Source organism: Xenopus laevis, chromosome 4L (genome assembly GCF_017654675.1).
Source record: "Xenopus laevis strain J_2021 chromosome 4L, Xenopus_laevis_v10.1, whole genome shotgun sequence".
Classification (NCBI taxonomy): Eukaryota; Metazoa; Chordata; class Amphibia; order Anura; family Pipidae; genus Xenopus; species Xenopus laevis.
The window spans coordinates 70,091,867-70,113,403 of NC_054377.1; the positions used below are offsets into that span (position 1 = coordinate 70,091,867).

General features: G+C 39.8%; 1 protein-coding gene across 1 annotated transcript; it reads left to right on the top strand.

Annotated features, from left to right (window-relative positions):
* Positions 1-3,957: 3,957 nt before the first annotated feature.
* mmp15.L (matrix metallopeptidase 15 L homeolog) lies at positions 3,958-12,702 on the top strand (the record flags this gene model as incomplete). Its single annotated transcript, NM_001091007.1, is given in 4 exon segments — positions 3,958-4,098; positions 5,479-5,629; positions 6,839-6,954; positions 11,305-12,702. Coding segments are annotated over 4 exon segments (789 nt in total). The 3' UTR covers positions 11,739-12,702.
* Positions 12,703-21,537: the final 8,835 nt, after the last annotated feature.

The following is a 21,537-nucleotide window of genomic DNA, read 5'->3' on the forward strand; positions in this document are numbered from 1 at the left end:
AAGGTCAAAGGTTTAACCCAATAATTTATTTGAGAATTGAACTCTTATTTTTATAACTTTGCGTATTTAAATGCCCCTTTAATAAAAATATATTAGATGCTTTGAAATTAACAATGCTGTGTTCTATGTTTGCTGTTCTGTTATGCAAACTTTATTTATAGTCCTATTGATCCAAAAATATACAAAGGATCCCATTGCTTGGTTTGCTATTCATGAGTCATATGAGGAAAAATTCCATAAACTAGCCATTAGCTTGGGTCAGGGGCAGACCTGTTTGCATATATCAAGGGTAACAGAATTAAAACAGCATTAATCATATCACATATTCTGAAGATCCAGCTTGCGTCCTCCAGTAGTTGTAAGCTTGAAACTCACAGCCATATTTACAGACGTAGCACTTAAATTATTTACCAATAAGAATAAACCAAATACAATCAACAAATGTTACATTTATATATATTTATATATATATATATATAGTGAAGGGAGAAAGGCTGTCGTGTCAGCCGAAACGTCAGCGATCGTCCACTGAATAAAGACATTTAAACACTTCTAAGACCTGTGAGTGCGATCTCCATTTCCAGCTTTATATATATATATATATATATATATTTTATTTGGTTTATTCTCATTGGTATATCATTTAAGTGCTACGTCTGTTAATATGGCTGTGAGTTTCAAGCTTACAACTACTGGAGGACGTAAGCTGGATCTTCAGAATATGTGATCTAAACAACTGTTGTGGTAAAGAGTGTCACCTCTGAACCAACTGTTTCTAGCAGAGTGGCTAAAATCTGTTTAATACATGTGATTCAATGAATCCACTTAGTTCAGCAATAGCAAAATTGTAGCCTTGCTGGTTTAGGGATTATTATTTTTCACACCTGCTTTTTAATGGCAATATTGATGTTTTTATAGCAGTTTTGGCATTTTTCTGACCCTCTGTTAGTTTCTTATCATTTGCTCCTTTCTGTTTCCTAACCCTATGGACCTGTCCGGCTATATCTATATATCATTAAATGATTAAATGCACTTGAGTAGCTCCTCATCAGCTTTATCTGAGCCACAGATCAATATTTGTTCCTCTAGCACTTAGGGACCATAGAGTTCTTCCATTTATTCTATTTAGGTTAATGATGCCATACACATTTAATTCCTTGTGATCCTCAAAGTTGTGTGTAATGGATGTAATGCATTACTCTAATGGCGACTGTATATCCCTCAATATATTATTTATGATATATATATATATTGTTTATTCTTTTGTGTTCTACCTTTTGTTTCCAAAATCTTCCATGAACTGGCAGCATCCAGAATTACTCAGACAAACTGGGAATGCACAACTCTGTTGATGCCATCCGAAAAGCCTTTGATGTGTGGTCAAAAGCTACCTCGCTGACTTTCAGAGAAGTGCCCTATGAAGCGGTGCGCCAGCGTCACTCCAGTGCTGACATTCTGATCCTTTTTGCTTCCGGTTTTCATGGGGACAGCTCCCCTTTTGATGGCCCTGGTGGCTTCCTGGCACATGCATATTTTCCTGGCCCTGATATGGGAGGGGATGCCCATTTTGACTCTGAGGAGCCATGGACTGTAGAAAACATGGATCTGGCAGGTGAGACTGCAGTACGGTATTTGCAGAACTGAAAGGAAAAAGCTCAGTATTGTAAGAAAATATAAAAACCCATATTCAGGAAGGACCTATGTGAACTTGACAAAAGCAAGCATTTATAATAAGAGACAAATCCTTCTCCTGCCAATTACATATTGAGCTTCATAACACATGCCAATATGTTATCCTCTTTGCCCATGTTGCAGTTTGGTTTTGTATTTCTCTGCCATTGGCTTGTTGGGATAGATTACACAGCGTTATTGTTTTTAGATTCCAGTAACTTGCTGCTTTTGAACAAGGTTCAATGTCCCTGGCAGCAGAAGGGTAAATCCTAGGTGGTTGCCATCTCCTTTTATTGTATGTTGTATGTTGACAGGTAATACTGATATAAGTCCAAAGTTTCCGCAGCCTGAGCCAGTGTGTGATTGTCGAAATTTCTTATTGCTGGCTGCTAATTTCTCATGCTCCAAAACAAACCATTCACTTCAGACAGGCTATAAAAAGTCTGCATATTGTTTCAGGGAGCTTCAGGATGTTTCTTTATACCTTATGTGCTTTGGCTTCTTGTTAGGAAATGCCATTTTATGAAAAGAAAAGTCCCTAGTAAGCAACTGACAGTGTTGGTGCATGCCAAGAGGTGTCACACATTTAGCATTATGTATTTTTGTCTCTCCTATAGGGAATCACCTGTTTCTAGTAGCTGTACATGAGCTGGGGCACTCTCTAGGACTGGAGCATTCAAATAACCCTTCAGCAATCATGGCTCCTTTCTACCAGTGGATGGATACTGAACAATTCCAGTTGCCTGAAGATGACAGACGTGGAATACAGCAGTTGTATGGTGAGCACCTAAATACCAGCCCTGCTGTTAGCACAGTTTAGCCAGTTTAGCTGCCAGTGGGATGCTGGGAGTTGCAGAACAACAGCTCCAGAGCTGCAGATTGACATCTCGTTTTCCAGATATAGCTTTTGTCTACATTTTTCCCCCTCTGCTGCTGACTGGGGGCCGGGTCAAATCACTGCCCTTCCCCTGTATTCAGAACCTATAAACTATATACACTAAGAAAATTTAGATGATGAGTGTCTAGCCTTCCATCCTTAAACTAGGCCAACATGGTGTCTGCCTTGCAATGCTGGTGACCTGGGCTTGGGTGTGCTCTATGTAAATTCTAAATGACCACTGCAGCCAGTGCTGGGAATCCTATTTCAGCAGCAGCTGGAGGGGTGCAAGTTAAACTGTCCCTGATCTATACAAATTAGGGCTGATCCTATTTTAGGTCCACAGAGAAGTCCTTGTTATGCTGCTCAAGGCTGGAAGCGTCACCCATGCCCGGGGGAGCAGGGATAAATTAATTCTCTGATTTGTTCATCAAGAGACAAAACCTCATGTGTGGCCCTGGTTCTGCGAAGGGCAGGAAAGGAATTTCTCCAAAAGAGCAGGCACTAGCGATATTGCCTAAGAATTTCCATCTACTAAGCAATAGCATTTTTCACCAGCCAGCAGAAAAAGTAGGATTATGTTAACCCTTTCACGGCTATTTCTTACAGGACCTCCAGAAGATCAGATTCCCAGCACCCTGTCTCCATTACCAACCCCAGGCAAACCGGAAATACCTGATAAAAGACCCCCTAAACCTCCTCCTAGAGGTAAACCAGAACAACCTGGTAATGCACCACCTCCTCCTCCTCGCAGTCCCTCCAATCCTGACCAGTACGGACCCAATATTTGTGAGGGCAACTTTGATGCTGTCAGTGTTCTTCGAGGAGAGATGTTTGTGTTTAAGGTACGGTGTTTATGGCAAACCATATAATTGCCTCCCAGACACATGGCAGTCAAGCATGTATCTAAATGAAGCTATGTATTTTTTTTTTTATTGTTTTGGTAAAAATGAGATCTCTTTGTAGAAAATGCTATTTAGCTTACTGGACATACTGTACTCGGTAAAAACTATTTAAAAAAATATAGTTATTTAAAAATTAGCAAGCAGTGTTATACTGTCCTGCTAAGTGATGAAATAATATCCCCTTATAAATATCCTATGTGTATTTCCAGATGACCATGAATTTCAACGTGCCACACCTCAAAGAATTAAATATTGAGAAATAACAATGGAAGGCAGGGCCCAAAGTACTATGCAGAGAACTCTTCTGAACTAAATCAGTGTGTTCTAAACAACATATTAGTGAGAGAGATTATATTAAATTGCTGATGTCATACTAAGACATTTGGCAAGCCCATGAGCAGCTTGGGGTTAATAAAGTGACTCTCTGCAGTTAATTAATGAACCCTGATCATCAGTGATATAGGCTAACTCATGTCTAGTAATCGAAATCTACATCCTTTTGACAGGGTGCCTGGTTTTGGAGGGTACGACACAACCGAGTCCTGGATAACTACCCCATGCCCATTGGTCACTTCTGGCGAGGGCTGCCGCCTAACATTACTGCTGCCTATGAGCGACATGATGGAAAATTTGTCTTCTTTAAAGGTCAGCAGTTTCTAAAAATGTATATCTTTATTATTATGAATAATCTATTCAGACATTTATTTATTCAAGTATCGTTTAAATTCTGTTTTCTAATGAATGTCTGGTCGCTTGTGTTTTTCCATTTTGACTTGGTCTTACGTTGTCCTAAACCGAGGTCAGATATAAGATCATTACTCATGTTTTCCATACAGGAAAATCCTTCTCCTAATCATCAAGTGCATCAGAAATTAAAAATGGAAACTACACAATAAAAAAAACCTGGAAGGTGGAGAGGCCTTTTGCCAGGACTTTAAATGTTGGGTTTCTAGTTTGTGCATAAATCACCATTGTCAGAAACAAGAATTCATTGTTTCCAACCTCCCTGTATATAAGGATGAAAGATTTAATATGGTGTTTGTACAACTAGTTGATGGATTTAAGAACACAGTGTGTTTACAGCAAAGGGACAGTTTCCATATTGCTCTGACACAGATCGCGACTGCCTTTGGCCTGATGTAATTCTTTCCTTTCAAAAATGGACAATTTTTCATTTAATGTAAAATTTCTACTTTTAACAAAGCCAAGCAAGACTGAATAACAAGCACATACATTATGTTTAGTATATTGCCAATATTAGGGGGATTATGTGGCAAATTGTTTCATTTAAATAAAACTTTTTTGAGTTCTTCCCAGGTCGGTGCTCCTTTCAGGAAAGGAATGAACTGGCCCATGGAACTTTCTTACAACGTTCTGTCTTGCATGTCTATCCCAGTGTTCCTTCAGGTACACTTAGATCTTACTCTGCACTAAGCACAAATTGGAAAGACTGGTAAGATGGCGGTGTGGCACTGCATTAGAAATTTCCCTGGACTGGTACATTTTTTTTCTGTAGAAGAAGCACCGACCCTGCGGAAATAATTAAACATTAAGGTAAGGGGGTGTCTAACATATTGTTTCCCACCAATGAAAAAGCTTTCCTTGTCCTTAAATTATAATGTGTAATCACCCCCCAGGAGCCACCGCACCAATAGGCTTTTATCATCTTACCTAACCTTGTAATTAAGCTCGGAATTAGTTTTATCACTAAGTTAACACTCTGGGAATATCTGGGAAGTATCCCATAGCATCCAGTCGGTTATTTGTTTTGGTTAGCTAACTGCAAGTAAAACTATGAAACAAATATTTAATTGTTTGCCACAGGTTATTAATAGCCCAGGTGCATATTTTCATAGTGTTTGTAAATGAGCCCCACTGTGTCATTAAAGTTTCTTTTGCTGGCTTGCCATATTTGATCCCTTAGCAATTCGGTCCCCCATTATCTCACAAGCTGTCCCACATCCTTCCAGGTCATTCTATATTCCACTAGCTCTCACTGACTTTATACTGCTGGATAATTGGCAGGAGAGAAGTACTGGCTGTTCCGAGAGGCCAACCTGGAAACTGGTTACCCGCAGCCGCTGACCAGCTTTGGATATGGGATCCCTTATGACCGAATTGATACAGCCATATTTTGGGAACCTACAGGACACACATACCTCTTCCGGGGAGACAAGTAAGAAAATATAAGTGTGCAGAAGCAACTTGTTGACCATTTAAAGGTTCTCTTAATGACCAGTCTGGCTGGAGACTGAACTTCTATTACCGACTATGACAAGGGGAATGGGATGTATGTACTGTCACAAATGTGATAATAGGCCACACCAATCTGTATATCCTGATATCTGTATACACATACTGAGACACATAAAAACAAACATTAAAGTAAAAGCTCATATAAAACAAATATAACATAAATGGCGGCAATACAAGTTTTGCATAATAGTTTTTATTATATATTTGTTTTCTATTGAAGCATTTTACTTTTTGCTCGGTGCCCTTTGTGTTTGGCATTCTGCCATCATGGCATAACTCAGAGTTATAGAGCTGAAAAGCAGGAAGTAGTGTTCTGGCTATTATGTTAGACATCCAGTCACTCCAGCCTTTATACATTACATTTTGGGCTAACTAACTATATTAGAAACATTTTTTATTTTGCACAGCCTTTCTATTTACCAAGTTTTTATTTTACACTGAGCAATTCCTTTAAGGTTGGAGAAAGGTAAAAACTGAACAAAGTAAACCACTGCAAGTACTGCATTACTATCTAAATATAGATATCCTGATTTAATTTGCCATCTCTGTGTCTAGTAAGCTTCTTTTTTTTTTTTGCATGTTTTTTTATGCAAAGAACCTTCTTGACACATTTTCCTAAATATAGACATGTAGCATGTACACAAACACATAACAATGGCAAATACAAGTGCTGCTACAAGTACGAAGACGTCACCAGATCATGCATTGACAGACTGGGGGTTACCGGGGGATGTTTAGATAATTGGTTTGGGAAAACAGGAAGACTGTGTGAAATGATAAAAACCGTGATCTGCGACAGGAAGGTGTCTCAGCTCTCAGAGTGCTTCTGGGAGTAGATAATACGTGTGCTAGAGGTCATACAGGAGCCAAAGGGATTTTCATATATTTGTATCTATCTGTTTAGATGTATAGAATTTACAGAATTTATGGGTGTGAAAAAAAACATCACACAATAAGTTTTGTAGTGTGCTTCAGTAGTAACATAACACAGGATTTTCAGCCTTTTAACCCAACACCTCACATACTTGTGAGGGCATTAAAGTCAACACGCAGGCCGCATTTCTAATGCAGAATTTGCTAAAAATGCCCCAATGTTCCAGTAACCATTCCTCTTCTCTCATCCGTACAGATACTGGCGTTTCAATGAGGAGTCACGTTCTGCAGACGTTGGTTACCCAAAACCCATTACAGTCTGGGCTGGTATCCCTGACACCCCCAAAGGGGCCTTCTTGAGCTCTGACTCGAGTGAGTAGAGTGTAGAATAAATATGCCTTGTTTGCTCTGTTCATTATCATTTTCAAGCTCATTTGATCAGTTGTGAAATAGATTTGTTTCCATATTTTATCATTTTATTTGTTTTTTATGTAGTTGCTTATATTACACACCCAGGCTTTAAAAATAAATTGTCTCTTTGGCTTTGGGAGGTTTTGTTGGAGAATGCCTCCTCGTCTTGCATGTCTATCCCAGTGTTCCTTCAGGTACACTTCTTAGATCTTACTCTGCACTAAGCACAAATTGGGAAGACCGGTAAGTTGGCCGCGTGGCACTGCATTAGAAAGTTCCCTCGACTGGTACATTTTTTTCTGTAGAAGAAGCACCGACCCTGTGAAATAATTAAACATTAAGATAAGGGGTGTCTAGCATATTGTTTCCACCAAAGAAAAAGCTTTCCTTGTCCTTAAGGGTTAGTCCACACGAGGAGATTCGGGGAGATTTTGTCGCCTGCGCTAAAGCACACGCGGCGATGCGTTTTCAATAGTCACCCAAAGTTGCCTCGAAACTTTGGACGACTATTGAGAATGCATCGCCGCGTCTGCTTTAGCTTATTATTGAAATCTTACCTTTTTAAACTTTCATTGAATCTCAGATATTTTTATGCAATCAAAACTTGCTTCAAAAATTAACACCTGGTTTGAGGACACTGAGAGCAACATCCAAGGGTTTGGAAAACAACATGTTGTTCATGAGCTACTAGTTGGGGATCACTGCTGTATACCATGCCATTCTGTTTAGGACAGAAAAAAACAGCCATTCCCTGAGGTAGAACACACTCTGGTAAACATAAGGCTTAGACTGACTGCTGTTTTACTTTTATAATTCAGTTTTACCTGGGACGCCTGTAAGAAAAATGACTGCAGCTAATCAGATAGGACTGCTTTTACTGAACTATGAAGCAGATGCCTCTCAATATCCGCATCATTGATTATATTATTTAAAGAAGACAGATCACTATACAGTCTATCTCCCTCAATTCACTGTTATATGATTTTAGAGTAGTGCCTTGTGCTTTTTCTCTGATAAATATTCAGCCTAGCTGAGGTGGAACAATATTCTATTTGATACTGAGATCAGATTACAAAGAAATAAAAATGTGCTATGTGATACTTTGTGTGATCGGGTGTGACTGAGCTATTTTGGGGATTTGCGACATGCCTCGTTCTTCTCTGTCAGTACCACAGCTTGGCTAGCAGCGGTGGGCTGAATGTTTGGTTTTTTTTTTTGTAGCATTTTCCACTGCAGTCAGCAGAATACATGCCATATAGATTCCTTGCAGATTGTAAGCTCTGTGGAGCAGCCATCTATTGTACAGAAATGCAGAATATGTTGGCACTTTATAAGTGCGTGTTAATAATCGTTCTTGTTTTGTCACCAGTTTATAACTGCTTGTCTACACACTCACATACATAAACTATATATAACAATATCTATATATGTGATATTCTATGTTCAACTTCACATTGTTATGCTTGGAAAACATCAATACAAAAAATAAAATATAGCATATGCAGGCTATTGACTGTTCACATCACTCAAGTGAATGACAAATTTGAAATCGCCTTATGTGCATTTTAATTCACTTCTTAAATAATCGTAAATCCTTGTGCAGAAATAATGAGGGTTTTAATCATCCAGCAGAGAGTCTTTATTCGCTATATATTTTATAAACAGGTGGAAGCACTGCAGAGCCAGCTTCTAGCAGCATAGGTGGTTTTTAGTGGCTCTGTATCAGAAAATCTTTCAGCGTCTTGGCATATCCTTCCTCGTGCATTAGTCTATTGTCTGCTCCTCAATGCTTCCTGAATGGATCTAATGTTGGCTCATCCATCACGCTACGCTGACTGTTATTATTTCTGGGCTCATAGACAGAATTCCAATACAGTGGCTTCCCAGTGCTGGGCAGGAGAAATACAGTTCCTTTTATCCTGAGTTGTACCGAGCATAATAGATTAAGCTGAGTAGGGCGGGTCTGCAGTAATTAAAATAAATGTACAATTGCTTTTCCGCAGCTACTGCTCTATCACCACACTTAAAAAATGGATTTTGTAGGCCATTTTAACCTTTTGCTTCTTCTGAAAAGAACCCTACTAGAGTAAGACTCCTTCATACACATTAGTTTGTTGCTAAATCAAAAACTCATTTATGCTTATAATTTGTCCCTGTATTTTAGGATGTAATGTAAATAACAGGATGTGGCCTAGCGGAAAGTCACAGGCAGGCTGAATGGATAATAAGAAAAGTTAATCCATTTGTATCAGTAAGGTGCCTTTGGGACCTTCCTCAGTCATGGTGAGATGGAGAAGGAGGTGTTTCTTGGGTAAATGCACAAATCATCTTGGTTACTATGCAGAATTCTTTTCCTGTGGGAGTAGTTATTAGGATGACTCTTCCAGCTTGGCAGGAGGGAACTTTATGCAGCTGGGGATCTTGAAGGAACGTGTTCATGGTTTTCCCTAGGAGGAGGTTTATTGCTAGAATTAGCACATTTATTGGGTAAAGAGAAGAGGACCCCTCCTCCCTCGTTAGGTTAAATAATGTATTGAACTGTCTCATCATCTTGTACTCTAGGGAGCACATTCTCAGGGTGGAAGGGGAGGCGGAACACTATGATGAAGAAATCAGATCTGAGGAACCAATTGAGGCTGTTACATGTTCATAGTGTTATGGTAATGATTGTATGCACTGACTCTGGGATGACATTTCAGGCTCAGTTAGCTTGGCAGATTTGGGCCCTCAGAGAATTGTGCCCCTTCGCTTTCAGCAGCTTTCAGAGAACAGCAAGATAAACTTGAAGGCTCATTTTCTGAATCTCTTAGGATCACTAGAGTTTGACTGGGTTGCAAGCGAAGACAAACTTGTAGCTCCGAAGAGTTTATATTGTTTTGAATCACAGTATAGTACTAATAATATCTGCCCAGTACGTTTGGGATGCTGCTGTAATCTTGATTGGCCTTTGTTTTTCGATATCCGAAGTGTTTGAACTCTACAGGTATTACCCACTATTCCCATCTATTGAATACAAACACAACAGGGAATGATCAGAGAATGACCCAGTCTTATGCCAAGTCTCCATCCTGCCAGTGATTCACATTGCATGTTGCAAAGAAAACACCTTGTGGTACAGCTGCACCTTTTAGCTATGGCCAGACAGGGACATTTTCAGCCCTTTCCACAAGCAGTATCCTCTTTCTTTTGTGTCCAGAACCTTTTGTTGGCTCCAGTGCAAACTGGCGCGAAATGCAAAGTCTTGCGCTGGAGCCGAAACAATGGTTCCCGAATGTGAAAGAAATAGGATACTGCTCGCGGTAGGGGCTGAGGCTGAGATTGTCCCAGTGTGGCCCTAGGTGCAGCTGTACAACAAGGTCTTTTCTTGGGTCATTTTAGGGATTTTTTTCATTCTCAGGATGAATTACAAAGCCAGATTATTGGTGGCTGTTAATTAGCTGGTTAACTAAAGCATGTCAAGTCTGGACCTTTACTTAAGGGTAAGGGCACACCTGGCGGGGAGATTTAGTCGCCTGGCGACTAATTGCCTCGTCTTTGCGGCGACTAATCTCCCTTAACGCCTTCCCTCTGTCTTGCGCCGGCTATAATGAAAAGTCGCCTGCAGCATGGCACACGCTGCACTTCGTAATCCGAAGTCGCCCAAAGTTGCCTCACGAGGAAATTTCGGAGACTTAGAAATACGAAGCGCCGTGTGTGCCATGCCGCAGGCGACTTTTCATTATAGCCGGCGCAAGACAGAGGGAAGGGAGATTAGTCGCCGCAAAGACGAGGCGATTAGTCGCCAGATGACTAAATCTCCCCGAATCGCCAGGTGTGCCATTACCCTTAAGAAAAACTATACCCCAAAATGAATACTTGAGCAACAGATAGTTTATATCAAATTAAGTGGCATATTAAAGAATCTCACCAAACTGCAATATATATTTAAGTAAATATTGCCCTTTTGCATCTCTTGCCTTGAGCCACCATTTTGTGATGGTCTGTGTGCTGTCTCAGAGATCACCTGACAAGAAATACTTCAACTCTAACTGTAACAGGAAGAAGTGTGGAAGCAAAAGACAGCAGCAGTTGCATCAGGCACTTCCCACCTTGAGGCCACAGTTACACTGGAATTAGGGCAAAAAATTTGGTAAATCAATGGCGACTTGCTCTCAAACTTTGCACACTGCACTTGTGCTTGTAAATGAGCCCTTTAATGTTTTATACAATTTCATGTATAGACTTTCTATGTATAGACACTTCTTCTAACTTTTTCTAGCTTTAAATGATACGATGGTGAGTTTGACGGCACCTTTTCCCTCTTCCTTTCAGCTTACACTTACTTCTACAAAGGTGCCAAATACTGGAAGTTTGATAACCAGCGGCTGAAGACAGAGCCAGGATACCCTAAATCCATCTTGAGAGACTTTATGGGGTGCCAAGAAGAAGTTTTTCAGGATCCGGATGTTGTTCCACGATGGCCAGATGTTGAACGTCCCCCATTTAATCCTGATGTTGAGTCAGAGGATAAAGATGGCAAAGACAGTGACAGCGCGGGACGGGAGGACCCAAACACTGGACGTGATGTGGACGTTGTGGTCCATATTGACGAGTACACACGGGCCGTTAGTGTTGCCATGATTATTGTGCCACTACTACTAATACTGTGCATTCTGGGACTTATTTATGTCATTGTGCAGATGCACCGGAAAGGACCCCCTAAAGCCTTACGATACTGTAAACGCTCTTTACAGGAATGGGTCTGATTTTTTTTTTTTTTTTTTTTTTTTATTGTTGCCATTTTTTACCTCTCACCATCCACCTATTTCTTTTGTTCCCTCTTTATTTTTATATTCACAACTCATTTTGTGTGGTGCTAACATGGGGGAGCTGCGATATTTAATGTTAATATTTGTTCCAACCCCCTCCTGAGTTTCCATTCCACTGTTTCTTGACTGTGGGGGCAAAAGAAGGAATACTGCATTTTCTGACACTTTAAAGGGTGCGTCATATTTCCTGGTGTTCGTTTCAGATTCATTGGTCCACCTGTGTGATGCAGGGGTGATGCACAATACATATATCCCTGATAGTGTAACACATTAATCTTTGCATCGTGTGGTTGAGCCTTCCAAGGTGCATTTCTGCGGGTCATCCTTATGCCGATGCTGGCAGGAGATAAATGACCCTTTTAGTTGTAATTATTCTGTAGCCCTAGCACTGTGTGGATACAGTTGAATGTTTCTCTAGCATTTAGGATGTTGAATATTTATGCCATGCATTTTGCACTGGAGATATCCTAGGGTGGGTGCAGATCAGCAAAGGGAGGAATACACAGACCTGAATGGGTAAAAATAGTGATTCTACCTGCACTCTGGCTGCTCAGATATCATGAAAGGTACCTCAAAACTGGGGAATATCTAAGCCTGGCATGAAAGGGTTATGGTGCCTTAATCACCTGTGATGATCCCCTCACATAAGAGGCCGAGTCTCGTAAAGAGCCGGGATAGAGATATTTTCCTTTGCGTATGGAAGGGAGAGCGTTGTTCCTGTGGAATGCCGGTATTAGTAAGTTAATAAGGAGTTGCTTTCCTGCACTCCCTGATATTGCTCATATCGGGCTGTGCCCATGAAGTCTATGAACAACAGTCTCAGTTTCTTCAGTCTCTGTACGTTAGATGTTCACCCGGATGTTTTAAAAAAAAAAATGTGTTTGTTTTTATTAAAGATTTTTGTAACAGTATCTTGTTTGGTGTTACTCCGTGCAATTAAATAACACCATACACTGGGATTTTAAATGTCTCAATGGAACATTTAAAGGAATTTAAAAACTACAAATCTGTTGGGACAGAAGCTGCATTTAATGAATATAAACACTAATAAATGTTGTAAATCAGCAATCCGGAAAAGCAAAGAAAGGAAATGAAGAGTTAATTGCAGGGGAGGTGAACGTTTTTTTAAAATATATTAATAGTAAAAAGATGCAGGTTGAGAGTGTTGCTCCATTAAATAATGATACCAGTATGTTGTAACATACAGAAAATGCAAATGTGCTAAATCAGTTCTTTTCTTCAGTGTATACAATAGAGGAGTCTCGGTTCACACTGCACTGATGGCTCAGCTCAATCAAGTCAGTGGCTGACTCAGGATATGATTCATAAAGGTTTAATAAAAATGAATGTAAACAAGGCTCCAGGGCCTGATGGCATACATCCCTGGGTTCTAAGAGAGTTGAGTTCAGTTTTAGACCAGCCCCTATTTCTGATTTTCTCAGATTCACTTTCATCTGGTATGGTACCAATGGATTGGAGAAAAGCTGATATTATTCCAATATTTAAAAAGGGATTATGATCTCAGCCTGGCAATTATAGGCCAGTAAGTTTGACATCTGTGGTGAGCAAATTATTTGAAGGCTTATTAAGGGATCACATTCAATGGCATTATGAGCAGCAATCAGCATGGCTTTATGAAGGATAGGACATGTCCGACAAATTTGATTGCTTTTAATGATGAGCTAAGTAAGATGCTGGACAGTGGGGGGGGCAGTAGATATGATCTATTTGGATTCTGCCAAATCGTTTGATACCGTGCCCCACAAACGACTGCTTTCTAAGGTCTGTTGGGCTTAATGAAGTCGTTTGCACGTGGATAGGAAACTGGCTACAGGATTGGGTACAGAGGGTGGTTGTTAATGGTACATTCTCTACTTGGAGTAAGGTTCTTAATGGGGTCCCTCGGGGCTCACTATTGGGTCCACTTTTATTCAACTTGTTCATTAAAGGGATACTGTCATGGAAAAAAAAAAATTTCAAAATGAATCAGTTATGAATGACTGGTGCAGCTGGGAAATTGACAAAATGTCTAGCCCCATTTCAGGTTTCAAAATTGAATATAAAAAAATCTGTTTGCTCTTTTGAGAAATGGATTTCAGTGCAGAATTCTGCTGGAGTAGCACTATTAACTGATGAGTTTTGAAAAAAACATGCTTTCTGATGACAAGATCCCTTTAATGACTCAGGGGAGGGTGTTGTAAGTAATGTATCAGCATTTGCAGATGACACAAAACTATCCAGCCCAATTAATTCCATCCACGATGCGGCATCCTTGCAACACAATCTTGACAAACTGGCAGCTAAATGGCAAATGAGATTCAATGTTGATAAATGTAAAGTCATGCACCTGGGATGTAAAAATATCCAAGCCACTTACACCCTTAATGGGACTGCACTAGGCAAATCCATAATGGAAAAATTACCTTGGAGTCCTTGTAGATGTTAAACTTGGCTGTAGCAAGCAATGCCAGTCAGCAGCATCAAGGGCAAATAAGGTCTTGAGCTGTATTAAAAGGGGCATAGAGTCACGGGAGGAGGAGGGGGTCATTCTTCCACTGTATAGAGCACTGGTATGGCCCCCATCTAGAACAGTTTTGGTCTCCATCACTCAAACAGGACATTATTGAATTAGAGAGGGTACAGAGAAGGGCAACTAAGCTGGTAAAAGATATGGAAAGTCTTAGCTATGAGTTAAGATTGGCCAAATTGTGGTTGTTCAAGCAGGAGACGAGGCGCTTAAGGGGAGATATAATAACTGTATAAATATATAAGGGGATCATATAATAATCTCTCTAATGCTTTATTTACCAGTAGGTCTTTCCAGCTGACACAAGGTCACCCACTCCATTTAGAAGAAAAGAGGTTCCGCCTAAATATTCGGAAGTTTTTTACAGTGAGAGCTGTGAAGATGTGGAATTCTCTCCCTGAATCAGTTGTACTGGCTGATACATTAGATAGCTTTAAGAAGTAGTTGGATGGCTTTATAGCAAGTGAGGGAATACTGGGTTATGGTAGATAGTTCATAGTACAAGTTGATCCAGGGACTAGTCGGAAAGATAACTAATCTAAACCCAGTCTAAAAATGGCCATAGACGCACAGATAATATCGTATAAAACTAATTTTCGTACAATATTCGGTGCATGTATGGTGGGAAAAGAGCTGACCGATATCAGCAGAAGACTTGAATATCGGTCGGCTCATCAATCCAGCTGGACCGAAAATTTTGATCGGGTGCCTTTGAAAGTACCCAAACATCGGCCATTATTAGTGCTGAATCATCATATACAGGTAGAATTCTATTGTTTCAACCTGTATATCTGACGATTCAGCTCTACACGTGTGTATTGAAACGAACAATCTTTCTTGGAAAGATCTTTTCCTAGAAAGATTGTAATTGTTGTGTCTATGGCCACCTTTGCAAGTAATGATCCTAAAACCTTGAACTATGTACAACTTGTAGTAAGGCACTTACTGTAGGAAGTATTTAACTACAATGTAGTGCACACTGCTACGTGTAATAAGGGTTGTTGCCTTTTCTGGAAAAAAAAAAATACTGGACTTCCTGTATTTTTATCTTTCCTACCCTATTAATAACATTAGCATCAGGCATCATTTTTACTGGCCAAGCCGGTAAGAAAGCAGCCAGGTGGCAACCCTACATATAATACTGGACTCAGAGGACTGAAGCTAGTGATTCAGAATAACCAAGTCCTTACTTAAGTTACTTAATTTTGTACATGTACTACGTACTTGATACATAGCAGCACCTTCACTCAATGGAATGGGCACGGAATAGCACAGTTTTGCTCCAAGGTTCAAATTCAAGGGGTGTCCATCTGGCATAAAATCCCATAAAGCCATGTGTGAGCTACAAATCCCCCTACCCAAGCTTCTAACTGTCCTTTGCTATACGCCCTGATTCTACCCAGATGGTTAATTCTTTCCTGTAAAACCAAAGGGCAGTTGTACAAATGGCCCCTTTGTTGGCTAAAATGCTTAGGTCTGTACCTTATGAAGGAGACTGCTTTCTCCCCTTCCTCCTAGTGCCATGAACTTCGCATTTAGTGGACATAAAAGCTCTTTGAAGAAACGGTGTATTGTGCAGCTTTTCAAAACCAACCGTTTGTTGTCCTGCAAGCACTGAATGGTAAGCCTAAAACTGTGAATATAGATGTGTGTGGTCTGCAATGCTTGTTAATCACTCTGCCTCCCTTCTTAGATCTGTTTTAGCTTCTTGCTCAGATCTGATTTAGTGTTACAGACTTATTCTGATCCCAACTAAGAGCTTCTCCCAGAACTGGACCGAGGAGCTTTGACACCCAAGGCAAAATTAGCAATTTGCAATAGATCCCCTTGCTCCAGGGACCCACAATCCAATCACTCTCACTGGCAGAAGCCCATTCTTAAAAATAATATCTATCTTTTAATTTCTCTCCTGTACTTGTCGAATCCTGCCATTATCTTTTCTCATTTTTGTCCTCTCCTTTTAACACATTTCTCTGCTTGTTTTTCTTTCTTTCCTTTCTGCATTACTTCTTCCTTGAAATTCTCATCTCCCATTTCATACAAGAGAAGGTAATGGCCATGGTACAGTCATAGACGTCTAAAATGTCCCACTAATTCTTGGGTGCACTGAGATTTTTTTCGGGTACTCTGGTGGGTTAGAGAGAACATGGAGATGTTTTATGGAGCATTTGTCATTGTTATTGATAGTTTATTGTATTTGGTCAAGAAACGGCAATAAGCCACAATAAAGTGGGACCCATTCCCCAAAGTGTTTACACCCTAGACAGGTGCCTCTGCTCTGTACCCCTAAGCACTATGTCACATGCCTTTTTTTCGCCAATAGGGAAACACCAAGTGTGACAGTGTTAATTCTAACCATGGTTTCTCAATAAAATATCATCAATGTGACTTGTCCATTCTGACATGTAGACATGGGATAGGTAATGTTTTGAACAGTTAACAGAAAATCTCAGCAAGCAGCCAAGATGTATATAGAAAACTTATAGAGAAAATAGAAGTCACACAGGCAGACCTGGATGTGTAAATGAAGAAAGGCCAATGAGCCTAAGACTGATAGATGTGCTCTCCCTGTTCCTGGCAGAAGGCTTGGGGTTCTGCTATCGATGACCTGCAGCAAATTGGATTATGGTGTCTGTAGGGAAGGCAGGCAATTCATTATCCTCAGACAGATTCACATACTCGGCGCTTCCTTTAACAGTACAGTAAATGTCATGGATGGAGCCACTGAATTGGTTTATCTCTGCAAATTTAATTAAAAGGTTTTACTAAAATTGTTTCCGTAGGTTCCTTAGTAATTGCTGTCAAATCAGATTTTATGGCAAAATGTGTTTTTCCTAAACAACTGGTGACAATGAATAAAATCTGACTGCATTATCACTGTGCATATCGTGAATAACAACAGTTTATTTTTTGCAATGCTAATGCTATAAGCCTGGTAGCCAGAACTGAAATGAGTATTTGTTATGGAGCAAGTTGTTTAATGCTGTCTTTAGTGCCAAAGATGGTGTATTGTGTACTGGTCCTATTATTACGAAGGATGGTTTTAAAGGAGAACTAAAGACTAAAAAAAGATTTACTGTATTTTATATACTGAAATCACTGTGCCATCCCAAAGGTCCCCCAACCCTCTAATGGTAATGATCCATATCTACAGATTTGCCCATAGATGTTCCGCATCTTAACATTTTGCTAATATAATTTTTAAGTGTCAGTGGCTCTGCACATGCTCAGTCTGCAGCTGTTGAGAAGCTAAACTTAGTGTGCCCTGACCCTTAAGGGGTTGTTCACCTTTGAGTTATGATGTAGGTAGTGCAATTCTGAAACAATTTGCTACTGTTTTTTGTGTTTTTTTGCTTTTTTTGTTCAGAAGCTTTTCAGTTTGCCATTTCAGCAATCTGTTTGCTAGGGTCCACATTACCCTAGCAACCATGCACTGATTTAAACCTAGAGTGGAATTTGAATAGGAGAGGCCTGAATAAAAAGATGAGTAATAAAAAGTAACCATAACGAATTTGTAGCTTACAGAGCATTTGTTTTTAGATAGGGAATCAGAAGAAAAAGGCAAATAATTCTAAAGCTATAAAAATAAATAATGAAGACCAACTGAATAGTTGCTTACAATTAGCCATTCTATAACATACTAAAAATTAACCCTTTTATCACAGCACTTGCAGCACATTGCTCCACCTTCCCTTAATCATGAGCATTTCACTGAACCATGGGTCAGTCCAGTTACTACCATTCAAGTTTAGCAGATCAATACTGTTACTACTACTACAAACCATTGCAAACAATTTGTTTTTTAATTCTAGATTTTTTCTTCAAAAACAAAGAAGAAAAAGCAAACAAAAAATGGATTGATAAAGAGACAGTAAATAAACAGTGGCTTTTATATGTCAGATCATTCGGTGGGGGGGGAGAGAGATAGAGAGACAAGATAAAGGGAGGAAAGGAAAAGAGAGAGAGTGGGAGAGAGAATATATGGAGAAAAGTTGTTTAGGTGCCATGTAAGTGTAGGAACTCAGTACCTATTTTGTTCTATGTACAATACAATACCTCTATGTACAATGTACCTTTGTAGCTTCTGTCTAGTGGGCAAATTTACTAAAGGGCGAAGTGACTAATGCTGGCAAAAATTCGCCAGCGAAGGAGATAGACTCTATCAGTACTTCGCTCCCTAACGGCAGCCAAATTTGCGCTCTGGCGAAGGGACGTAACTGTGCAAATTCACTAAGATGCGGATTTTATTGTACATTACCTCTTGTGCCAGACTTGCCTTTGCCACCTCAGACCAGGCGAAGTGCAATAGAGTAGATAGGAGTTCCTCAAAAAATTGTTGAAAATTTTTCTAAGTCCCAAAAAAGGCTGCCGTCTTTTCCTTTTTACAGGGTGATAGGCTGCAAAAGATCGTACATTTTTTTTGGGGTAACAGGCTTCCCCCTACATTTCCTTACATATGGTACATAAACTATACAGTGGGCTCATAACAATTCTATTTTATTTTATCAAGGTTTCCCGGGCTTGTGTAGTGTAATGTATTTGCTGCAACATATATGTCAACTTCCTGCCATATGCAAATTAGGCAACGCTAACGCAACTTCGCTTTGCTTGCCGCAGTAACACTAGTGCAACTTCGCCAGCGTTCAGCGCCCTGGACGCAACTTCAGATTTTAGTGAATTAGCATTGTCGTGGCGAATCTACGCCTGGCAAAGTGTTGCAATGTGAGTGAAGCCGTTGCTGGCGCATTTTCAGAGGTTAGTAAATTTGCCCCTATGAGTCTATCTCTAATAGATTCTATCACCCTGATCCAGTTCACCTTGGTTACCAATCTTTGCAAACCTGGAATTCGTGATTGGTTCCCCGTTTGCTGCTAATAGAGATCGTGCTGCTAATAGAAATAGTGCTGCTGTCAGGATGTATGTTGCTAGCTTGCAGGATTGCTTTAATTTTCATGCCTAAGAAGAATGTGTGAGGAGCTGTTTGAATAGTGTAGTGAAGAACCTCGGAGAGCAGAGTCTCTGCCATCTTCCACAATTCCTGGGCTACTGTGCAGGTCCACCAAGTATATAGGAGTTAGCTAGTATTCTTGCAAATAGATTAATATCGGTGTTGATGATAGGTCTGTAGCTATCTCTACATTTGTATCATTGTGATAGATGTCATGTGTGTGTTGTGTCAGAGGCAGTCTCGTTAATTATAAAACATTGGATGTTGTATGGGTCCATGGGCTATAATGTTCATAACTCCATCAGGACTAACTATAGATTAAGACAAAAAGAAGATTATATTTCTTTAATGTGTTGACATTTTATACAAATAAAGGAATAACAAGTATCATTTTCCCCCTTTTGCCTTGTGGGGCATATGCATGTTATTATTCAAAAAAAGCCAGCCCCCTATACTGTATATAATGCCTTTTGGGCTTATTAATGTATTATTAGGCAAGACAATTCTGTGATTATGTCGGTGGTCTCTCTGGAAGACTAAGGGTTAACTGAACATCCCTTTTCTCTAACTGACCTCATCCATTTCCTTTTTCCATTATATGAGGAGGGGGGGGGACAAAGTCTCCAAGGATGATCTAGGGTCACATCCTTTTCGGTCCCTGTCTGTTTTGTCCTTATACAAAAAAAGGGCCCTTTAACGCATGGCTGTCCTGCTCTTTTGCTGGAGGGCATATGGGTGTTAGCACTGAATGATAATAACTGTTCACTCTTTGTAGCATGCACACAAGCTGCACTTATTGGGATTCAGCAAGCAGCAATTATGCAATGTAACATAGCATTTACTATTCTCCTATATAATATCCTCTTTCCTATTTAATATCTATATATGTAAAGGGCTGCTTTCAGTCACTGACCATTCCAAGGCGCCTAACTTCTTGCTGCTTTCTTCTGTTTATATATATATAGCACAGCCATGTTCCACAGCAATTTACAGAGATAATTATTCACATCAGTCGCTGCCCCAATGGAATTTATCAAACACAAGATAGTATTAGTAGTACAAGGCAAACCGTAAGTAGGCATGAAAATCATACAGGGAAGTTTACCTTTTGTCAAGCTAGTTAATTGATTGCATTTGCTGAAGAATGAGTTTGCCCATAAAAGTTCAGTAACTCCCTTGTTTAACATGTGAACCAGTGTCGGACTGGCCCACTGAGATACCAGGCCTCTTGCTTCTAACCATTTGGCCTATTTCATGGTCATTCCCTATTTCTTTATGGGAACAAAGAGGCTTACTAATGGAAGAATAGAGTATAGTATGTAGAGAAAAGAGACTAGGAGAATAAAGAGGTTGAGTGAGGAGAGGAGGTATAACAGTTTGGAAAGTGGACCCCCAACCTAAGGTTTTCTGGTGGGCCCCTGGAATCCCAGTCCGACACTGAGAACAATGAATTGGGCTTGTACTACTTTTTCCCTATTGTTTTAATCATAAAAAATGTATGTTTTTTTTTGTTATTTTTTGACATAAACAGAGCAAATGGGGAAATTGAAGATACTCAATGTTTGGTCCTTTCAAGGCAAATAACTTGATTACCAGTTTACAACCTGCTCCCTCCAACCACTATTATACATATAAGCAGGATTCCATCATGCATGGGGGAGAGTTATCTTTGCAAAAATTGAATAGCTTCAGCTTTCCTGTTTAGCTAAAAAAAATTGAAAAAGAAATAAATTTTCCATGATTAAATTATTAGCCCACATCTTTTTAAGGACCTGTGGGCTCATTTAACTAATGTATGAACAGCAGACAATCACAGATCTCACGAACAGGCAAAGGGAAGGAGTTGCAGAATTTATTTTATTTTAAGCATAATGTTACAGCCTTGTGCATTTTGTGTATTCAGCACTTAATCATAGGCACAAATGCAAATGTGTGTCCATTAAATGTAGACACAAATGTACTTGCATTCATAGATTTTTTTTTATCTCTTCCATTGCTCTTAGAGCAGTTGCACACGGGAAGATTTGCCGCTAATTCGCCCAAAGTTGCATCCGGAGGAAACTTTTGGCTATTTAGTGATATGTTGGGCAGAGATTTCGATTATTGACAATGGAGAGGCATCTCGGGAGACAAATCTTCCTGTGTGCCACTGCCCTAAAGAGGGGAAAAAGAGAAGAGTTAAAGACACAGATCTGCTCAGCTAAACCCTATAAGTTGCAGGCCCATCCATGATATTCATTGATAAATATAGGATTTCGGTT